Source organism: Protopterus annectens, chromosome 6.part0 (genome assembly GCF_019279795.1).
Source record: "Protopterus annectens isolate FY-2018-M chromosome 6.part0, PAN1.0, whole genome shotgun sequence".
NCBI classification, from domain to species: domain Eukaryota; kingdom Metazoa; phylum Chordata; order Ceratodontiformes; family Protopteridae; genus Protopterus; species Protopterus annectens.
The window spans coordinates 1,931,211,440-1,931,234,558 of NC_056737.1; the positions used below are offsets into that span (position 1 = coordinate 1,931,211,440).

A 23,119-nucleotide genomic window follows, 5' to 3' on the forward strand; every position below is an offset into this window, starting at 1 on the left:
AGCGAGAGACTCTTCTGGAGAAGCAACGTGCTTCCTCTGCACAATCTGTTATGGGGGTGCTCATCAGGGGGGGGGGGTCTGAAGAGAGGGTACCCTACAGTAGGGTGTCTTGCTGCTCACGTGCCCACTACCCCAATGTAGCAGACTGTGAGAGCTGCAAACCAGAGGACACAGATATGATACTTCGACATCGAGGGAGCCAACTATGAGTCTGCTGCGGTGAGTGTGCTCTCCATAACTTGAAAAGCGGGTCTGCCTGAAGAGGGATGGGAGCCTGGAACCGAGAGACACACCATCATAACTGGGGCCACAAGTCGCTCCAATAAGCCCACCCCCAGAGAAGGAGCAGCAAGAGGACTCGGAACTGTCAAAGAAACCAGAACCACAGACGGCGCTGTGGAAAAAAATTGGTGCCGCACTAGGCATTCCAGAACCGTCATTCAAGTCACGAGCCTGTGGCTGGGTCGGCTCCAAATGAGCCAAGGTTCATAGAGTGGGATCTGGTACCATTGTGATATCCACCATTGGTACTGAAAAAGTTGGCACCAGGAGAGGCGTCAACATTGAGGGCTACAAATCCTGTGGGGAGGTCGAAGGGGGAAGATAAGTTGGAGTCTGGAGAAAAAACCTTGGCCCCTGGTGTAAGGGAGGTCCTAAATGGGATTGGAATACATCTGGCTGCCAAGAGCTTATCCACCAGTCTAACTACATCAAGCTCCGAAAGGCTCCTGGTGGAACGAATAGACATCCCAGAGGGAGATTCTGGGCAACTTTAGTCGGTTCAGTGGAAAGGGTCAGACTCCGGTGCAGAGAGACAGTTGTCTGTGCCAGTTTCAGTTGTTTAGGCTTTGGTTCTGTGGAAACCAAGCCCTTGGACAATTTTAGTTCATGACACTGAGGAGATGCAGGAACCGAGTGGCTCCTCCTCAGCTTCTTTTTTAGGAGGTTCTAATACCTCTGCCACAGACAAAGCCTTCGGAAAGGGTTTTTTTTTAACTACCCCCTTTAAGATCAATTTGTTTTTATGCTCTGCCAGGTTGCAGGCACGAAAGCCTTTACAGAGCTCAAGTGGAAGCTGGATTTTTAAGTGTGGCACTCCTAAACAATACACGCAGGAAATATGCCCATCGGAGCTGGGCATCTTCCTGCCACATTTTGTCACATTGTTTAAATTCTGTGGTACCTTTTTTGTCAGCCATTATCAGATAAATTACAACAATGAATAGGCGTTCATGTGATCCCAGACACATGCACAATAACAGGAAAAAAACAGAGCAAGCGAAATATTTTTTTTAGTGCAACACTGGTAGCAAAAAAAATCACCAGAAAGGTAAGCAGAAGAAAAGGGAAAGAATACCAACAATAGCATTTGAGAGGGTTACCACAGGTAAGAGGGAAGGGAGGGGCCTATACCAACTATGGTAAGGAAGAAATACCAAATAGGTTAAATAATAATAAAAAAAGACATAAAACATAAAACACTCACACTAAATTTAGTAACATATAATAAAGCAACCACGAAATATGAAAGGGGGGCTGTAAAGGAGAAAAAATATCGAGAAATGTATAGATATAAAAACACTTGGCTAGAGAGCACGGCCCGACACATCTTGAAACTCTACATGGCAAAAAGATCTGAAGGGAAGGAAAGAGGCACTATGGGTAACCTTAGCTTGAGAGTTTCTGGCTGGCGTGAGCTTGTTACAACAGCAGTCGGTTCGGAGGACGGAATTGGAATCCCACTGTCATGAATGAAGGTTTGACATCAGATTCTGCTTTTCCCAAACTGTACAGTGGTATTCTGTGCAAAGAAACAATGGGATGAACCTGCATATCCCATTAGCAGTAACATGCAGTGGAGAATAGTCGTGGGAGCAGGGGCTACAAAGAAAATTAGGTCTTTAGCAACTGTATTTCTTCCTTCCAGGAGGAAAAGTAAAATCTCTTTCTGGTCCAGAAAAAGTTGAGAATCAGTTTCAGACTGGGTTATTTCAATGTGGTGCATGAAGTTAAGTTCTGCATTAGATCACTGCTACAGTCACCTAAGCTATATGGGAGGTCCTGCAAAAAATCACCTCCATGAAACTTTAAGGCACCTTCTATAGGTTGCAGACACCTGTGTAAGGAACATAGGAAATAAGGGACAGCTATAGCATCACATTTCAGAACTTTTCAGTACAGAGGTTGTTCAGTAATTCCACTTCCCTGCCAGGGCAGACAAGTACCGTGATGGTAATTGCTGTTTTTAAAGAGAAAAGGGGAAGGTAAAATGGTGGCTATTTCTTCAGCTCTGGTAGCACAGTTTCCCCATATTGCATGCTTTTGTATTTTGATGCAACCTTTTCAGGACTGCTTTGTACTGAAAGCCTACAGTGCGTTTCAAGGGCTTTCTTTCCAGAAAGAGTTTTCTGTATTTTTTCTCTACTGTCCAAAGAGGTACTTTTGTATTGCTGTTTGATATGACAGAAATGTAATCGGGTAGAAGAATTTCCACGACTCAGGTCAGAAACTCTTAATGCAATGCCCATATGGACAAAAGGTCTACCGTTTGGACCTATAGACATGCTACACTTAAAGAAATCCCAATCCCTCAGAGCCACAAGGTCCAGGGATCTAAACCTTATCACAATAAACAAAACATGCTGGAAGGATAGGTTCCTGACACAGACTCCCCAGACTATGGAATAGACTGCCCATACATGTCAAGCAGAGCACCTCTATGGCCCTCTTCAAAAGGAATCTTAACGATCGGATGGGAGAAAGGAAATTCACCCCGGGGATCATGTCAGTCGCCCTGCTAGACAGGGGTCCAGGGAAGTAAATAATGTGGGAAGAAATAGCCAGGGAATTGTTATGGCTAGGCTTATTATAGGCCCTAGGGCAGATAGTTTCATAGGTTGGTACTAGGCTATGTTCCTTCCACTGTGGAAGTTTTCAAACAGATTTGATTACAGAAAGAAATTAGAATAATATACCCTGTTAAAATACATCCAAATTCACGGGGTTGGTGGGAGGAAGCAGCTACTGCAGCAGTGATATACTTGAAAATCTAAAGTTATGGCAGGATGGATTCAGGAAGAGTGTTCTTGCCTCCCAACCCAAAATGTCAAGCTAGGAAAAGACCATGTACCCCACCTTTCTTTCTCACAATCCTGACAATCCTATGAACTGGCCCCAAATGTTAGAATTTGGCAAACCGATATGAAAATTAGAAATGGCCGCTAATTGTACCCTAATCGTAGCGGAAGCAGCCCCAGAGTGAAAGTTGTACTAGAAATTCAAGAATTTCGTGGACTGGGGCTGAGAAAGTATCCATATTCCTAGACTCTGCCCAATAAGAAAAACATTTCATTTGCTAGTCTAAGTTTGTTGTAGACTTTTGTGAGGAAATGATAATCTCACGGACTGCTGGGGAAAAGTTGGGAAGCCTAGCTAAGGTTGGAAGTGGAGCAACCAAGCTGTGAGCTGGAGAGTTTGGAGGGATTGATTCAACCCGCCTAATTGATAAATCAGGAGATCTGGAATCGGGTCCAGGGCTGATCGAGAAGGTAGGGGTGCAGGAACGGGAACCCTATCTGTCGAGGCCAGTAGGGGGCAATAAGGATCATTTTGCAACCAAACGATTTTGCTTTCTGTATGAATTTCGGTATCAGGGGAAACGAAGGAAACGCATAAAGAAGTCCCTGAGGCCAATCGTGGACTAGAGCGTCTCTGGGTATGTGACCTGGAAGCGGAAGAAGGGAGAAGTAGTGGCTGCATTTGCTGTTGAAAGGGGTGGCAAAAGGATCGCAGCAAGGCTGTCCCCATTTACGGAAGACAAGATCCACAACTTCCTGATTCAGAGACCACTCATGAGGCATGAGGATAGCTCTGCTGTGGCTGTCCACTATGATGCTGGATCTCCCAGGGATGTGCATCGCAATCAGAAAACGTTGGGAGGAAATCGCCCACTGCCACAGTCCGAGTACTTCTAGACACAGGGGGTAGGACCTTGTTCCATCTGGCTTGTTGATGTACCACACCATTGACATGTCTGTTTGAACTGCAATGGTCCTGGAAGGAAGAGAGTCTTGAAGGACTTGCAATGCCAGGAGCACGGCTCTCATTTCTAGGGCATTTACGTGCAGATGGCACTCGTGAGGTTGCCAAGTGCCCTGGACTGTCCTGTCCAGATAATGCCCCCCACCCTATCAGGGAGGCGCCTGTAGTCACTGTGGCTATCCCTGAGTCAGTAGTGGGGAGACCATCGACCAAGAAAGGTGCCTTTTACATGCCTCCGTAATCAGGATCATGTGAGACATGGGTAGCTCCTGGAAAGACCACTGCGTGAAAAGAAGCCACTGAAGAATTCTCATGTGGACATGCGCTAATGGAAGTAGAACAATGGTAGCTGCCATGGAGCCCAGAGTTTGAAGGACATATCTGACTTGGATCCTTTAGTTCTGCATTAGGATTCGCACTTGACGAATTGTGGAAATGCTTTCCAGTGGTAACCTTGCGAACATTTCACTTGTGTTTAATTCTGCTCCTATGTAAGTGACAGACTGACAGGGCAACAAGGCAGACTTTTCAAAATTTACTGCAATACCTAGCTGGGTGCAAGATGTGATTGCATAATCCTGCACTTGTAAGAGTTGATGCCTGGTGGTAGCAGTGAGGAGCCAGTCATCTAGATATGGAAACACCTGGAATCTTCGACATCTCAGGTGAGCCGTGACCACTGCCATACATTTGGTGAACACCCGGGGGGCTGTGGTGAGACCTAAGGGCAGACCTCTGAACAGGTAATGACTGGCCCCCACCCGAAAGCGAAATCTCCTGGAGCGTCTGTCCATCTTGATATGGTAGTGCATATCCTGAAGATCTATTGAGCACATCCAATTGTCCTGACCCAGGAAGGGTAGAATGGACAGTAGCGTGACCATCCGAAACTTTGTTCTTTGTACAGATTTGTTTAGTTTGCTGAGATCCAGAATCGGTCTCCAGTCCCCTGTCCTTTTTGGTACCAAAAAGAATCTTGAATAAATTCCGGATCCGTGCTGGTCTGTGGGGACTTCCTGAATGGCTCTTTTTCTATCAGTTATGAAATTAGAAGTTATGTACTCACCATAACGTTCCATCTGAGTAGGTGTATTCATTTGTCTGCAACCTGTGGGTTATGGATCCGATATCGGATCCGAACCGGCATGGTTTTCCAGCTATGGATCCAAGCTCTCAGCTCCTCCCCTCACCCATAATGCCCTGCCCTACCCTCATGACCTCAGATCGAGTTTGCCAAAGCAACAATACCCTGAAAAGGGTAACATAGAATATGCAGGAAACCGAAAGGCCAGGGGGATAGGAGGGCGGGATGGTTGCAGACAAATGAATACACCTACTCAGATGGAACGTTATGGTGAGTACATAACTTCTAAATCTGAAGTAGGATATTCATTTGTCTGCAACCTGTGGGACAGAGTCCCCAGCTACCTGAATCTTGGGCCATCATGGAAGGATATTCCGGAGCACCTGAGCCAAAGGATGCTCTACCCCTAGATGCAAGATCCAACTTATAGTGGGAAATAAAAGTATGAGATGAAGCCCACGTGGCTGCTGCACAAATATCATCTAGAGGAATCCTAGCCTTGAAGGCTGCCGAGGTAGATACTGACCGGGTTGAATGGGCATGAACACCCTCCGGTGCGGGCCTTCCTGAAGCTTGATAAGCCAATAAGATGCACTGTGAAATCCAGCGGGACAGAGAAACTTTAGAGATTGGCTTGCCCAAATTGAATTTTGCAAAGGAAATAAACAACTGGTCGGATTGCCTATGACCAGCCGTCCTGTTCAGATAAAATCTAAGTTGCCTGTGAACATCTAATGAATGTAGCTTATTATTCACCTTTGTTTTCATATTTAGGGAAGAAAACAGGGAGGTTAATGGACTGATTGATGTTTGCTTCAGAAGCGACTTTAGGAAGAAAGGACGGGTTGGTCCTGAGGTAGACACGGTCCGGATGAAATACCAAATAAGGAGGTTTAGCTGATAATGCTTGGAGCTCAGAAACTCTCTTGGCCGATGTAATGGCTACCAAAAAGGCTGTCTTGTAGGACAAGAATTTGAGATCCACCGTAGCCGCTGGCTCGAAAGGAGGCGGTCAAGGCCTGTAGGACCAGAGAGAGGTCCCAAGGAGGAACTGCTTGCTTTATAGGGGGCCTGAGAAGAAAAGTACCTTTAAGAAAAATTTTACACAATTTGGCTGACATAAGAGGATTAGAGTCATGGCCAATGTGATAGTGAGAAATTGCCGCCAGTTGTACTTTGACTGTGGAACTGCTGGCACCATCGTTAAAGAGAGTGGTTAGAAAGTCAAGCACTAAAGGAAGAGGAACCGTGAAGGGATTCAGGCCTTGCCGCTCCGCCCACAAAGAAAACGTTTCCACTTGCTTCGTAAACCTTTCTAGTGGATGGTTTATGAGCTGCCACCAAAATTGCCTTAACCGGTGATGAAATACCGAGTCCTAATCAAGAGTGGAACTGGAGCAGCCAAGCGGTCAGCTTCAGGTTGTCCAGATTCGAGGAGGAATGCAGGATGGATGGGATATCAGATCCGGGATGGGATCTAGAATCCAAGGAGGATTCACCGAGTGAGACCTTAGGAAGGGGAACCAGATCTGTCGAGGCCAGAACGGAGCAATGAGAATCATTCTGCAACCCACCCGAGAGGCTTTCTGAAGAACTTGGAGCATCAGAGGCAAGGGTGGATAAGCATACAGAAGACCGGGTGGCCAAGCATGCACCAGAGCGTCTCTTGGGGTACCTCCGGGAGGAGGTATTAGAGCGAAAAACTGTCGCACTTGGTGTTTGAGGGAGAGGCAAAAGATCGCATGAAGGGGTTCCCCACCGTGCGAATATGCGTTCCGCTACTTGACAATTGAGAGACCACTGTAAGGGGTCAGAATGGTGCGACTGAGCTTGTCCGCTAGGATGTTGGACCGACCCGGAATGTGCGTTGCTATTAGAAAGCGGTTGGTGGAGATTGCCCATTCCCAAACTCTCATGGCTTCTCGACAAAGAGGGTAAGACCTTGTTCCCCCTTGCTTGTTGATGTACCAGACAACAGACATGTTGTCCGATTGAATCGCAATTGTTCCCAAGGGAAGAAAGTCCTGAAGTGCTAGCAACGCTAAGAGCACTGCTTTCATCTCTAGAACATTGATATGCAGTAAGGTCTCTGAATCGTCCCACGTGCCTTGGACGGTCCGGCCAAAGTCCACCCGAGGCGGGAGGCGTCCGTGGTCACCGTGGCGAGAGGGGGAGAAGCACAAAATGGGCGGCCTTTGTGGAGATCCGGGGAGTGGAGCCACCACAAGAGGGACCGCTTGCAAGCCTTGCTGATCGCTATGGGATGATGCATGGGGAGAGCAAGGTATGACCACTGTACTAAGAGCGTCCACTGTAGAATGCGCATATTGAGCCTGGCAAGAGGAAGAAGTGCTATAGCCGATGCCATGGACCCTAGAGCCCTCAGGACCAACTCTGCCGGAACAGAACTTGAATGGAGAATGGCCCGCACCTGGAGCTGCAGATTTTGAACTCTGTCCGCAGTGAGGAAGGCTCGTAAACTCCTTGTGTCTAACATGGCCCCTATAAAATCTAAGAGCTGTGTGGGCGCCAGGTTGGATTTCTTTGTATTTATTGTGATGCCCAGAAAGGGAGCAAGATGGAGAAAGGAGTCTCGCCAATAGAAGTAGATGCCTTGTTGGGGCGGTAAGGAGCCAGTCGTCCAGGTAGGGAAAGACCTGCACCCCCTGAAGCCTCAGGTGGGCCGCTACCACTGCTAATACTTTGGTGAACACCCTGGGGGCTGTGGTGAGACCAAAGAGAAGGACCCGGAACTGGTAGTGACTGGCTCCCAGCCGAAGCGGAGAAACCTCCTGGAGCGCCTGTCCATCAGGATGTGGTAGTACGCGTCCTTGAGGTCTATCGAGCACATCCAGTGATTTTCTCCCAGAAGGGGGAGAATAGATTGCAGAGTGACCATTCGGAATTTTTCTTTGGGGACTGCCAGATTCAAGAGAGAGAGGTCTAGGATTGGTCTTAGTTCCCCGTCTTTTGGCACTAAAAAGAATCTGGAGTAGAACCCTGATCCGATCTGGTCTGGGGGAACGGGCTGGATGGCTCTTTTCTTTAGCAGATGGCCAATTTCTGCCAAAGCGGCCTCCCGTTGACCGGGTGGGATGTCTGGGAGGGACTTCAACTTTGGAAGGTAAAGGAATGGAATGCGATATCCTCTGGATATGATTTGGAGAACCCAGCGGTCTGATGTTATGGACTCCCATGCCGCTAGGTGCCCCGAAAAACGTCCCCGACTGCCTCCAGAGTGGAGCAGTCGGGCAACCCCTCAGGGTTGCTGCGCGGGCCGTTCAGAGAAAGGTTCCCTGGACCCGAAGTTTCTGGGAGCCCCTCTGCCTCTAGGGCGGTGTCCTCCCTGTCCTCCTCTGCCACGGAAGGACTGGTTGTCCGGAGCAGGCTGGGACTGCTGCGACTTCCGGAACCACATCTTCTTCTGACCCTTTTGGTTCCTAGAGTAGGGCCTCTGGGGTGCAGAGAAGCGGATTCCGACGGCAGACAGCGTCTTCCCGTCCTTTTCGCTCTGGGTCAACGTCTCACGAACGGTCTTGCCAAACAGAGCAGAACCATCAAAGGGGGCGTTCGCAAACGACGCTTTGAAGGGCTCAGAAAAATCGCAGTGACGGAGCCAGGCCTGACGTCTAGTGACCAGTCCTGTCCCCGCAGCTCTAGCGGCGCCTTCCGTTGCATGGGAGAGTAGCCGCATAGAAGTATTAGTAATTGACCTAAGAGTGGCCATACGGGTGGAGTGCAGAACCCTGTCCTCCTCCGAAATGGACTCTGGGGGGACGCAGCGTATTCTTTTAGAAGATCTCGCTGCATCCTAATGACATGTGCCAAATAGTTCAGCGCCCTTACCGAGAAGGTCGCTGAACTAAACATCCGCTTCCCCAAGCGGTCCATCATCCGAGACTCCTTGCTCGGGGGGTGGACTGAGGGACTCTCCTGAGCCAGTTCCCTCTTGGTGGCCGCCGCCGTCAACATGGCATCTACCGGAGGCCCCTTACTCCAATGGGCCCGGTCGGATGGCGGACTAAGGATCCTATCTGGTCTCTTGGGGATTGGCTCCACGGTGTCCGGTTCCTTCCACGCCCTGGTGGTAATAAGATCCACCAGGGGGTCGGCAGGGGGGGACACCCAAGAGGTAGACGGGCCCGCTTCAAATGCCTCCAAGAACACGGACTCGTCCGAGGAAGACTTGGGGGCAGACCACCCCCCCCTTATACGGAGCATTTCCATGATGTCTCCAAATGAGACATCCTCGGGGGGTGACCGTGGGGAGCCTTCCCCTTCCTCCAAGTCAGTGTCTTCTGTGAGAGACTCGGGGGAGACGATGTGCCTCCTTTTGCACGTATGCTTGCGAGGGACATCCTCTGGGGGGCTGTCAGAGGAGTCCTCACAAGCAGCAATTTGTTCCATAGGAGCAACTTGGGGCACAGAAGCGGGCTGTCCCAGGGGCCGGATGGTGGAAGCCTGGCCCAGTGCAGAGGGAGCGCGGGACGGAGCCGGAACAAGTGCCGGGGGTCCGGAGACCCTCAACAGAGCCCTCTCCACTACATCAAAAGCCGAAGGGGAGCCGACCTCGACCAAAGGATCCGACAATCGGCTCCCCCTCGGATCCGAAGAGTGGACCAGAGCCGGCGCCGAAGCGCTCGGATCCGAAGGGACAGTGCGCTCAGACACAGACGGCGCCGAAGGAGCACTGATCCCCCCGGATCCGAGGCTCGGATCCAGGCTCCGAGAGGTCGGATCCGACGCACTCGAGGGCAGGGTCGGATCCGAAGTACCAAGTACTATCGGCGCCGACCCACCCCCGGCTCCGAAGCTGCTCGGCTCCAGCTGCTCCGAACCCGGATAGCGGGTCGGAGAAGGAGCAATAGGCTTAAAAAAGGGTGTTGAGCTCCCCCCCAGAGGGGGGGGGAGGCAAGAGCACTCCCATCTGCATCTGGGCCTGGATGAATCTTCTCATCATCCGGTCCAGATCAGCATCTGACAGGCTATATGTAGATCTCGACGAGGCTACCGAGGTAGGCCTGGAGTGCCTCCTCGATAGCCTCGACGGAGATCGGGTCTCCTCCTCCTCAGGACCCGGTGAAAAGCACACAGGGGACCGGAGCCGAGAAGGAGGAGACCGAGCCGACATGAGCCGGGAGAAGCCGCTTGGCTGGCGGGCGAAACAGAGGTCTCGGCCCGCCGCTTGGTGCTTCTCCTCCGTCCTTTTCCTAGCATCCCTCTCCTCTCCAGAAGCGGGAGGTTGAGTCTGAGGAGCAGGAGGCGGTGCCGCGGAGGGATTAACCGGACCACGGTTGCTCCCGAAGGAGCGGAGGCCGGAGCCGAGTCTGGCGGTAAAAGACCCGCCAATACAAGCTTGGACCTCCGCTCCCTCAGTGCCCTGGGGTTGAACCCTGCACAAATGGAGCATCCAGATGTGAGGTGTTCAACCCCAGGCACTAACACACCAGTGTGGCCATCAGCCGGGGAGAGCTTATGGCCACACTCGGAGCATTTTGAAAAACAGATTTGGGCTGATCAGCCATTCAAATCTATAAAGCTACTAAAAAAAGTAACTAAACTAATACAGACACACAGGCCCAACACACACACTCTACGCCAACAGCGAGGAGGAAAAAAATACTTAATTTAACTCTAAATAAAACTATCAAAGAGGGAAACCTAAACTTTCACACAAAAAAGCACAAAAAACTTTAAATTTTCTGTATTAACAATTAAGAAACAAGCACTTAGCTGAGAGCTATGAATACCAATCCAGTCACCAGCGCGGCAAACGAGATCTGAGGTCATGAGGGTAGAGCAGGGCATTATGGGTGAGGGGAGGAGCTGAGAGCTTGGATCCATAGCTGGAAAACCATGCCGGTTCGGATCCGATATCGGATCCATAACCCACAGGTTGCAGACAAATGAATATCCTACTTCAGATCTTCTATTACTGCTTGCTCCTTCAGATTGGGCGGAACATCTGGAAGGACCTTTTTTGACTAAGGGGAATCGATGGAAGGGAATTTTGTAACCTCCGGATATAATGGATAGTAACCATCTGTCTCTTGTTAAATTCTGCCAGGCTTTTGGGTACAAGGAAAGTCCCCCCCCCCCTCCCGACTGCCTCCAGAGGCTAGCAACTGGGCAACCCTTCAAGGATGCTGGAAGGGCTCTGAGAAGGATTCTCTGTTGCCCTGGTTCTGCGGACCCCCTCTGCCACGAGGGCGGCATCTATTATTGTTGTTTCCCCCCTCTGCCTCTGGAGGAAAAATCACCACGTGTGTCAGGCAAGGCTCCCTGAGATTTGTGGAACCACATCTTCCCACCCTTCTGACCCTTGGGTAAGGTCTAGAGGAAGTGGAAAAACTGACTACCACGCAGAGAGAGTCTTGCCTTCTTGCCCACACCTAGTCAATGTGTCTTTCACCTGTGGCCCAAAGAGAAAGGAGCCATCAAAGGGGGTAATGGTGAAGGACGCTCAAAAGGGTTCCGCAAAGTGACACAGCCGCATCTAAGCATGCCTCCCGAGGGCCATACCCATGTCCGCAGCTCTACTCACTCCATTGGCTGCATAGGAAATGAGCCTCATGGGAGGAGTTAACTGCAGAATTAAGAGTCGTTAGCTGGGAAGCTACTTTGGCTTGTACTCCCTCAGCTGTAGGATCTTAAAGGGTATCTCCAAGCCCTTTAAGGAGATCCCTTTGAAGGAGAGTAAAATGACATGGATAGTTCAGGGACCTCATGGACAAGGTCGCTGAAGAAAACATTTACTTTCCATACCTGTCCATTGTCCTAGACTCCTTGTTATGCGGATGAACAGATGAAGAGGCCTCTGCTAACTCTTTTTTGGTGGCTGCTGCTACCACCATGGCATCAACGGGCACACCTTTAGAAAGGAATGGTTTATCCTGGGGGGCTGTAATAAATTTATTAGGTCTCCTCCGAGTTGGTTCCACTGTGTCCAGAGCTGACCAAGCCTTTCGAGCCACTACAGACATAAGTGGGTTGAAAAGAGGAGAAACCCAGGAGGTGGAAGGTCGGGAACCGAAAGTGTCCAGGAATACAGATTCATCCTCGGTAGGGGCTAGGGGAGTCCAGTTCCCCCTCTGCCTAAGCATTTCAAGGATGTCCAAAAAGGAAATATCTTCAGATGGGGATCTCTGGGACCCTTCAGATTCATCGGTTCCCTACGCTTGGGGTCTGGAGGTGGTGCAGAGGTTGGCACAGACACTACGGGGGACGGAGCCGATGGAGCTGGTAGTGGAGCTGTCTCGGGGGACAGCACACTCCGCAAGACCTCAAAAGGCATCCCTGACTCGAGGCAGAGAAAGCTCCGGTTCCGAAGAAATAGGAATCTTTCTCTGTGCCGAGGGGGACAGCTCAGAGGCCGATGTTGGAGCCAAACTCACCTGCGCAGATGCTCAGAGAGGGAGAACGGGGTCGGACAAGGGCCCAATGCCATTCGCCCCCTTGGAGCCGACGAGGGAGCCCTGGAGTCCAGATTCCTCGATTGAAGGAACTATTGAGATAATCGGAGCCGAAGGAGAGATGGTGATCGGAGCCAACGGTTCCACTACTCAAACCCCAACGAACTCTGGCTCCGAACTCAATGGAGTCGGAGGAGAAACAGAAAAAGAGGTGGATGGAGCCGATGCCTGTCGAGGAGGGTTAGACAATTTTGCTAGTGCCTATGATTTAAGCAACCTACTTACTACTCTCTCCACATCATGATCCGACAGCCTAGAGGATTGAGAGGAGTGTGAAGAATGGTGGCTACGTGCACTTTGCAATAATGCAGACCGAGGAGCCGAATGAACCGTCTCTAATGAAGGGGACCTCAGCCTTGTATGGCTCCAAGACGGCTCCGAAACATCCGATGGAGTCGACGGAGGGGTTGTCTTGTCAGTGCCAGCTGGAACCAACATACTCGTAAATCCTGTACAAGAGTCCGCTCCAACGGTGGAGCCAACGGCTTGGTGGATTTTGGGGGTTTCACTGGCTGGGAACTCTTTGCCGGTGAATCCTGAGGTTTTAACAGACCCCCGAGGATCATTTTGTTCTTACGCTCTTGCAGGACTCTTGGACTAAAGGCATGGCAAATAGAACAAGAGTCCTGCAAGTGAACAGTACCCAAACAATAGACGCAATTAGTGTTCCCATCTGTCGGAGACATTTTCTGACCGCACAAGTCACACTTTTTAAAGACAGATACTTTAGCTTCATTAGACATGCCCAAACTACAAAAAAACTAAGTACCAAAAGGGAAACACCGACAGACAAATAAGTACTAATCTAAATAAGTACACCTATAAATATATATAACCTCTTCTTTTTTTTTTTTTACGATAGCAAAAAAGGAAAGGAGAGCCTCTAAGTTAAACGGCTATCCTAGGGTGAGGGGGGAGTGGGGAGAACGCCAACTTAAACGAGTTCTAAATAAAAAGGAAAATAAGAATAACGAAGTACTCAACAACACGTACAGAATAAAGCTAAAAAAAGTAAAATATCTATTAGTTTAAAGGGTCTAAAAGAATATTTTTTACACAAACTGAAAATATACAAGCCTGAACCAGAAAACGACACACCTCGCAGCTGAAGCGGCAAATGTGATCTGGGTAGCTGTCGCTAGGCATCACGGGATAAGGGGTAGCCTCAAGCCAGTAAACCGCTCCTGAGCTACTGAAGATGGCCGAGTCGGAGCAGAGGACTGGCTCCGATCCCAAACAGCAAGAAGGTGAGATTGACAACTTAACATCTATTGTTCCAATTAATATCTTTAATATTTCCATACATCTTTAACAAGGGTAAAGCGAGTCTAACCATTTCTCATTTACAGTGAAGGGACTTAATGATCACAGTATCCTTTCAATGCGAGTAATGATCAGGACAGATCCACTGCATATACTCATAACCAGGAAGCTTAATTTATGAAATTAAGACTAAACCCCCTTATATAAAAGAAGTACAGAATTATCAGTGCCCAAAACATTGTATACAGATATAAGTAATGCCAGCACTCTTTCAAGACTGAAAGCCAGGAGATAATGTGGTAGTAAAGTATTACACAACAGACCTACAATGTAATCAAGTTTGTTCTATTAAGTTCTAATCTAGGTCAATTGCATACTGTTAGTACAATATTTAACTGCAAACGGTAGTACATGTTTAGGCAACATTTCACCGCTTAGCAACTCTATTGCCAATCACATTCGATATTTAACCTGAAAATGGACCACACCCTCACAATGTAAAAATATGCACACAGGAAAAGAATTCTGCCCCATCTGTCATCCCGAGATAATGCAGACTTGGAGTATTTAATTTGGGAAAAAAAAAAAAAAAAAAAAAAGTGCATCCCTGCAGAACTTCTCAGCTCAAGAAACCTAGGTAAAGCCAAAAATAATGGGGTACGGTAGGAACAAAGGCCAAAAATATATACAGATTTTTAAAAACTGCTCTCAGGAACTAAAAACAAGAATTGCATTAGCACACATTTCTGAAGGATAAGAAGTTTAAAACTCAAATGTCTCATTTTGTGACAGCAATCCCTCAATGATTTGCCAGACCACCACAAAAGTTTGAGAAATAAACCAAACTCAAGGCGCAACGCTGGACGTTAAGCAAAAGTCTCGACATTTGAGGTTTTATTTTGAGTATGGCTTTTTTAATGTTTTGTTATTCACGACCATGAAATTTCAGGTTTTATTTGTCTTAATATTTTTGAGCTAGAACAGATCAGCCCATCTAGCACACTACAAGTGAAAAAAAAATTCAGCAAAACCATCAGCTCTGAATACAACTATGAAAACACCTAGATGTTTAAATGAAATACAAGCAAATTATCATACATGATCCCCCTCAGCAGCAACTAAACTAAACTAAAAGTCTTCTCCAAAGCAGATTATATCCTTCTAGGAAATAGTATAAATAGCTTCACTGTACATCCCCTCTCAGATGGAACTAGTAACTATGCAGAGTTCTACACCAATGCTTTTTTACAAACACCTGTATAACTGCACTGACACGGCCGTACCAGACAGGACCAAACGAAACAAGCTCTTCAAGTAAGAGCAAACTGCCTGGTGTACAACTGCCATTAACAGTCTTTACAATAAGAGAAAGAATGTCCAAAAGTAAGAGGGAGTGTGCCCTAAACTGGAAACACTCATGTAAAGAAAAATGAAAACACCATCATCTGTATTAGCATGTCTCACAAGAGATCTGTGTATATTCTCAGATTAAGTTGTATTGTATGCAAACATGTCTAACTTTGAAGATGTAAATACTTTTTTGAAATGTTGTGCATCTCCCTGTTTATACAAAATGTTTAAAGAATCTGTCGGCGTTATGATACATTTCTAACTGCAAATTTGTGAGGGAGATTCTAAAAGTACAAACTGCCTGTGGAGAATCATCTGAACAGTGGGTGATATTATTTGAAGGTTTTTGGTTGCTAGGCGATTATTTGAACAGCTGAATGAGAGGAAAAAACGTTTTCCGACAGTTGGCCGTTTTTAAAATAAGACAGTTGAGACTGTTAACCAGGGGACTATAAGAGAGAGTGCTGAAGTCAGTTACAGTACATTGCAGTGGATACACAGGAAAAAGGACTCACCAAAACTGTAAGCCTGCCTTTGCCTTGCGGTTATGTTTTAGATCAGATCACAGACAGGAATCTCTAGTTAGATTAGGAAAGTTTAGATTCATAGATTAGTACTAGGCTAACTGCCCTTGTGAGCCATTTTAAGCCTAGCCAATTATCCCTAGTGAGACTCAAACCCTGTACCTTGTTGTTTGTAAGGCATTAGGCTAGCTACTTAGATAAAGTTTTTCTAAGATGATGGACATCTAACCTATAGTTTAATTTTATATTTCTGGTGATTTAATTCCAATGTTCATTGAAAATTATTAATTTACATTCTTGTGATTAAATTAAAATTATTAAATGTTTTTCATTACTTCACATTGTGGCTTGTCATCAGTATGTTCTTTAGAGTGTGTGTTTATACTTGTTTACTACTCCCCAGGTCACCTCGAATGTCTAGCTGCTTCTGGTCATAGCCATCATTTATTTTGATATGTAATTGATCACCCTTTTAAGGGCGTGTAGAACTGTCTGACTCTAGTGTCAACATTACAATTTGTACTGGGGAGGGGACACAGCTGGAAATATATCCGGCTTCCCTTAAGTGTTTGCGTGTGTGAAATTTCAATTTATTTTGAGTGTGAGCGAGTCACAGATCTTAAACTGAACACATTGTTCTGAAGTGTATGATAAGGGATTACATTTGGGTGGACAGAGGTAGATAGTTCAGTCCCAGAAAAATAGAGCATGTTCCAGCTGTTCTCTTTAATGGAACTTGTGTAATTTTACTGGTGTGCTGTGTGCTCTGGTGTTTTCAGTGATGGTCCTACACTGGAGTCAGTAGTGAGGATTGAGGCTCCTTAACTACTGACCTAGGCTTTAAGTGGGGTGGGGGGGTCACATTTATTGGGGCAGTCCAGTAGGATATTAGCCAGACCTCACAACTCCCTCCTCAACTTAAACAAGCAAATAAGACTTCTTGCAAAGTCCTCCAAAGCAAATTACAAATCCAAATTAGAGTCCTCAACTAAGGACAACCATAAGACGTTCTACAGTTACATCCATAGCCTAAAAGGTAAGACTCAGACAGATTTGTACTGAACTGGTAGTTAGTGATATCACATACACTGAGCCTGTGGACATAGCAAACCTGATAGCAGAGAGGTTCAGTCTCCTGTCCCCACCACACATACTCCATGACATTCCTTCCACCTGTCCTCATCACACATAGTCCATGACATTCCTTCCACCTGTCCCCCACCTTGTATCTCCAAAGAGCAGGTCATATACATCCTCTTTAAGCCCAAAAACACAGTATCCATGGGACGTGATAACATCCCAGAGCCCTGAACGAGGAGAAAACTGCATACAGCCTACCTGGACTTGGTCAAAGCTTTTGACACTAATCCCCACTCAGGCATTGCCAAACTTACCCAGTTAGGCATCAATTATGTGGGTCACCAACTGGTTCACATACAGAACCCATACCATCCAAAATAGGGGACTCCACCTCCAACAGTAGACCCATAACCAGTAGTGTTCCACAGGGATCAGCCCTGGGAACTCTACTGTTCTGAATCTATTTCTTCAAAGTACAAGCAAAAACTAAAGGTCTGTGGCTGACAAAATTTGGTGACAACTACAAAATGGGAGCAGTCAATCCCCAAACGATGTCAACATCCTACACGAAAAAAATGACTGGTACCAAGTCACAGCATTAAACTCATGCAAAAAATCTATCATTCATCCCTTTCGATAACAGCGACCTTCCAGCTGCCACATCAAAATAAACACTAAGCATGCACTCAATGGTGAGAGAGACCTGGACACAGAGGTTGACTGCAACCTTACTGTTGATCACCATGTCTTCACAGTGGTAAGAAGGGCATTGCCTCCGGGGGGAGTCAAAAATTCCCTGTACTTTTCCCTCAGGCCAATAACTGAATAAAACACCCATTTTGGTACGTACTCCTCCAAGCATCTACAACAATTGGAGACAACGAAGGTTCTTCACAAGGAGGATTCACTGTCTTCAGCATCTATCCTATGTGAACTGGCTGAATGCACTATCACTTTACTCTGTTTCATACAGACTACTCAGAGGCAATCGTTGCCTTGTGTAGAACACAATCACTGACCTTGCTTTATTGGAAATGCTGCATATACGTTAAGTCCAATGGCTCATGGGTTATTCGCTTTAAAGACTTTAAACTGGTATGTGACATTAACAGAAACTGCTGGAGGGAGAGATTTGTCTATCAGAAATGACCACACCTGTGGAACAGACTCCCAATCCATGTAAAGCACAGCACCTCTTTGGCCCTCAAGTGCAATCTGAAGGATTGGACGGATAACCGTAAATTCACCCTGGGGGTTCCACATGTTTCTCGCTTGGACGGGGAAACAGGTGCTGATCGTGGAAACAAGTCAGAACTTGGCTATGCTTGTAAGGGCCCTTCCTACGCTCCAATGGCAATATGGAACAGTTTCAATCTTTTAGCTAGCTACACTCTTAGATATCAGAATGGAAATCTGTTTTATGCAAATTTAATCAATTAAATTGCATTAAAAGCTAAAATCTGTACTTGTGTTTCTGTTCACCTTGACTTCCAATTTTGTACATGCACGACATAAACAGAATACAATGTGGTGTTCAGTATATTTAGTTCTTTAATAAGTGGTCAAGCAGTGCATTTAAAATTATGACAAAAACCTTAAGCCATCTCAACCAGACCCTTTTCAGTACCGTTGTCAAACTTAGACCTTCAATACACTACATCTCATAGGTGACAAAGAATACAGACAATCCAGGCCTGGTGCACTTTTCAAAGCTGGCCATTATCAGGCAAAGCCCAGGTTAATAACTGCACAGTGGTACACACAGAATAGGAAATAATGCAGTGAAATAAAAAAAATAAAACATTTGAGCAGAGAATATATAAAAACTTTAAAAGTGATATCAATACACTAGTCTGCAAAACAAAAAAAGGAAGGGGGACTTGACCATTTTTTAAACTACACAGAACTCACTAAAAGCAAAACATTAGAAGTATCATCCATACAAACTACAAGTAATAGTACTTCCTGCAACCACACCAGACCTAACAAACTAGAACTGTGTTAAAAACAAGCACGGATATTCACACACCATTTACAAAACTTTACTTGAGTGACTATACCTTCACTGTTCTAGCACCAAAAATTCTAGAAATCTATTTTGTACACGTTGCAAACAGATCGCATTAAATGACAGACCTAACGTGTATGTACTACAACAGTTTATATACTTCCCACATCTTTACTTTACATTCACTGTAAACATCACATTAATGCCGAGTCAATTAGACGTACTGCACCTGTACATAAACTTACACATTTATTCTCACATCTTTGTTACTTCTCTGCATATATTCAGTTTGAATACATTTCCGAATTTAATCTGCACTTCTACTAAAGTGAATATCCCCTTTTACAACCTTAGCTAGGATCGATTATAGCCATAAAACAAATTAATGAAAATAAAGACAAAAATACTGTCATAATTCACAATATTAAGCTATCAAAATGAGGAATAGGAACTACAAGATGCTCTGATAAAACGCAAAATGAAAATGGTTAAAAAGTGTTGCCAGTTACAAAGATCAACTATCCTGTGAATGCAACGCACAAATATCCATTTTCCCAATCCAAGCGTAACACCAAGCCTTTCTGAATTAGCAGTCCAGGCCATCCCTTCATTCACAGGACATGTCACACGAGGAGACCGTACAACAGCACCCTAAAGAATTATAAGTCTGATTCCTACTTCATTTCATACACGCAAATTTTACTCTGCCCCTCCCCTCAACTCCAGTAAATAAACAAACCAAGATCCTTCTCAAGTAAGCAACACAGCACATCAATAGTTTCCAAACATCTACAGAGTGCTGAAATAAAAACAATAACTTCAATAAGCTACACTATGCCTTAATATAAGAAGAACGGAGTCAGTTCCTTCCACGACATTACAGCCACTACACATTCGGAGAGAAAAAAAAATAATTGAATACAAACCTTGTCTCCCCGGCAAGTCTCAGGCCCTCCTCACCCAAGAGGTAAACAACTTGGCAATATTCTCAGAGATCCATGTAGAAAAACTCTCATCAGAACAGAACGTTTTCTGTGTCCTGTAAGGCTCCCACAAACTATTCCCGCCACTAGGTCAATATAAAAGTGGAACTGTGTTAGAATAGAAGACACCTGTTCTTACTCCTTCCGACTTTCTCTGCGATTTCTGTCATCAAGCTAAACTCCTACCCACAATGGTCTTACTATGACAATCCACCTACCAGACACAACACCCACATTAATACACCGTCCCTGACCCTCTCTGACAAAAACATTACAAGAATGCAGACCCGGTCTCGACCAAAGCTCCGCCTCTACAGTACTCGTGCGCGGCGGGAACCCCAAATTTTAGGCTAACGTCGCGAGAATTGACGTTCCGAAACATAAACAATGGAGAGCGAGACGTCTATACTACATGACCATGTTCATTATCAGTACATATATCTTTATATTAAAAATTGGTAATTAATACTTTAACATAGAAGGGAAAATAAACTCAGCAATAATATTTAGTCAGCAAAAATAATATGTAAAACGTACCTATTTTTCCGGTAACACGGGGTTAAAGGTGGGAGGTTGCAGCATTCCATTTCCGTTTGTCCAACATAGTTTTACATATTGTTTTAATTATTTTATGTATTATATGCTTAATATTATTTTTTTTGTATTTTTAGATGTTCAAGTCTGCGATGGAATGCATGTATATCCTCCATTTTAAAATTATAAGATGATATTCTGTTGGGTGAAAGGTTAAAGGCTACTTTTTCTGATGGGTTGGCGGTGTTTAAGTTGGAGTAGTTTGTATTCATTTTTTGTTTTGTATTTGGATTGTTTGGCCTTAGTTAAATTATTTGTGGTGGAAGGAAATGCATAGCCTGGCTACGACCGCGGTGAGTCTGGAGGGAATCAAATTGATATTTATCGACCCTTTAGTTATTTAATCTTTTTTAATTCATTGAAGTGTAAGGGGTCATAGTAGTGCTGTAAATGAGTTTTGTATTTTGATGTATTGTTTGGTAATGTCGTTGAAGTAGGTTCTTAGTCATATTCTCGGGGGGATTTTGTGTGTATATAATGTAATTGTATTTTACTTGAAAGAATTAACGCGGGTTTGTTGTGCGTCCTCCGCATTTACTAGTTAGGCCGATAGGTAAATAATGTGAGGATATCACCAGTAATTGTGCAGCTTCAAATGATAGTAATATGTACTACTGCTTTAGATTTTTGGGTTTTCTTTTCAGTTTGTTCACCTTGTTTCCTCGCCATAGTTTTTGTTTCTTGACTCTTGTGCAGGAGTGAGTGTAGCCAGAAAATTGCATTTTGTACTCCAACTCTACTGCTTCTCCCCCAGCCACCTGGCAATAAACATGAATTTCAAAATGTTGTTCTCGTACAGTTAATAAAATGTACGTAATAATTTCAGAGTTTCCTTCTAAAACTATTAAAGATGATGTTTTTAGTTCGAAGTGCTGTTTGCAATCAAGTTATGCATCTGTTGAAAGCATTAGCTTAGACAGTTCTAGACCTGATATAGCATAAAAAAACTTGTTTGTTTGCAGAGAAAAATTTACACTTTAATGTACAAGTAATATGCCTGGCTACACCTTCTGTTCTGTAGATATTGAAAGATCTTTCTTAACGTTATTTATTCAATTTGAATTGTGTAAACAGTAAGTTGCTTTTTGAGAGAGCTTTTAAACAACGTCCCTTGCAAGTTCAATAAGTTATAAAGCTTTAAGAGCGTAATTTTGTGTATGTTTTTTAGTTGTGTTCCCTCACGTCTTCCTCTCCCCCAAACACACTCGTAAAGTCTTGGCTGAATGTTAAGAGTTGCTAGCCATACTTACTGTTCAGAAACTCGCACAATGTCCAAATCTTTCATATTTTTAGTGTGTTCCTCATAAAATTTGTGTTTCTGTGACCAATCCATTAAGTATTGGAAATTGCTTATGACAGGGTTGTGTTTCAGCCTTAAAATCATTTAGGTTCATAGGTAGGTGCTAGGTTATCGGCCAGCCAACAAGGTTCCCTGGCTTATGTCACCCAAGAAAGTTAATTTCCTGTGCCCCTGTCAAGCAGAGCTACAGAAGTGATCCCCAGTGTGTATGTTCTATTTCCCATCCACTCATCAAGATTACTTCCTTGAGTGCTAATGAGGAACTTTGCTTGACATAGGTGGGTAGCTTGTTCTAGAGTATGGGAAGTTTCTGGGACAAGAATCTATTCCTCCAGCATGTCCTGTTTATTGTGGTGACAAGGTTTAGGTCCCTAGAGTGTGTAGCTCGGAAGGATTGGGATTTCTTTAGGTGTAGCATGTCCAACAGCTCTGAATTTAACATAGCTTTGTGTTGGGCAGATATCTTCTCTGAGAACGTGATATGCTACAGAGTAAAACTGGGGTTTTTTTTGAGACGGTCAGTGTAGAGCATCTGTTTGAGGCCAGTAATCCTCTTTGTGAGGTATTCTGTGGCCTTTCCAGCTGCTGTAGATATCTTATGAGGTACATTCTAAAAGGGGCGCTGCCCCTCACACAGCCTATCTAGATCTTGCCAAGGTGTTTGACACCATCCCCCACTCTGGAATTATAGATAAACTCACTAAACTATGTATAAATCCCTATGTCACAAGATGGGTTGCCATCTGGCTTACGGACAGAACCCACACTGTGAAAGTAGCAGACTCTAAATCAGACTTCAGACCAGTGACTAGTGGAGTACCACAGGGTTCATTCCTGGGTTCTCTCCTGTTTGGTATCTACTTCTCTGAAGTACAGGCTAACACAGAAGGTCTTTGGCTAACTAAATTCGCAGATGACTGCAAACTAGGAGCCATAATTGAAACTCCTAACTATGTGGACATCTACAAAAGGTCCTCACTGAGACGGATGCCTGGTGTCAAAGACATGGTCTCAAGCTAAATGCCAAAAAGTGCATTGTCATCCCCTTTGGTAAAAATTGTGTACCTATGAACTACCACATAGGTGGTAGTCTACTTAACACCGAAAGTGTGAGGAGACCTTGGGACACAGGTGGATAGTAGTCTCTTCTTTGATAATCACATCGCCGAAGTGGTCAGGAAATCCTCCTATATGGCACACCTCATCACAAAAGGTTTCTCATCTAGAAAAAAAGAGGTCATTGTTCCCCTCTAATCATCACTCATTAGATCCATTATCGAGTACAACGCCCCTTTTGGTATGTACCTCACAAGACCTCTACAACAACTGGAAAGGCCGCAAAAATACCTCACAAAGAGGATTACTGGCCTCAAACAGATGCCTTACACAGACCGTCACAAACTCCAGCTTTACTCAGTCA

General features: G+C 45.4%; 2 protein-coding genes across 2 annotated transcripts in view; one reads left to right on the top strand and one right to left on the bottom strand.

Moving 5' to 3' along the window:
- The window catches only part of USP37 (ubiquitin specific peptidase 37), a gene marked incomplete in the record, with an annotated part of 1,580,672 nt that extends 1,560,429 nt beyond the window's left edge, over positions 1–20,243 (bottom strand). The window contains 1 exon segment of the mRNA XM_044075237.1: positions 19,749–20,243.
- Positions 20,244–20,556: 313 nt separating this feature from the next.
- CNOT9 (CCR4-NOT transcription complex subunit 9) overlaps positions 20,557–23,119 on the top strand; it is an 824,888-nt gene continuing 822,325 nt past the window's right edge. The window contains exon 1 of the mRNA XM_044075238.1: positions 20,557–20,692. Within this exon, the coding sequence (XP_043931173.1) occupies positions 20,669–20,692 (24 nt within the window). The 5' untranslated portion in view covers positions 20,557–20,668. The remainder of the gene's footprint in view (positions 20,693–23,119) is intronic.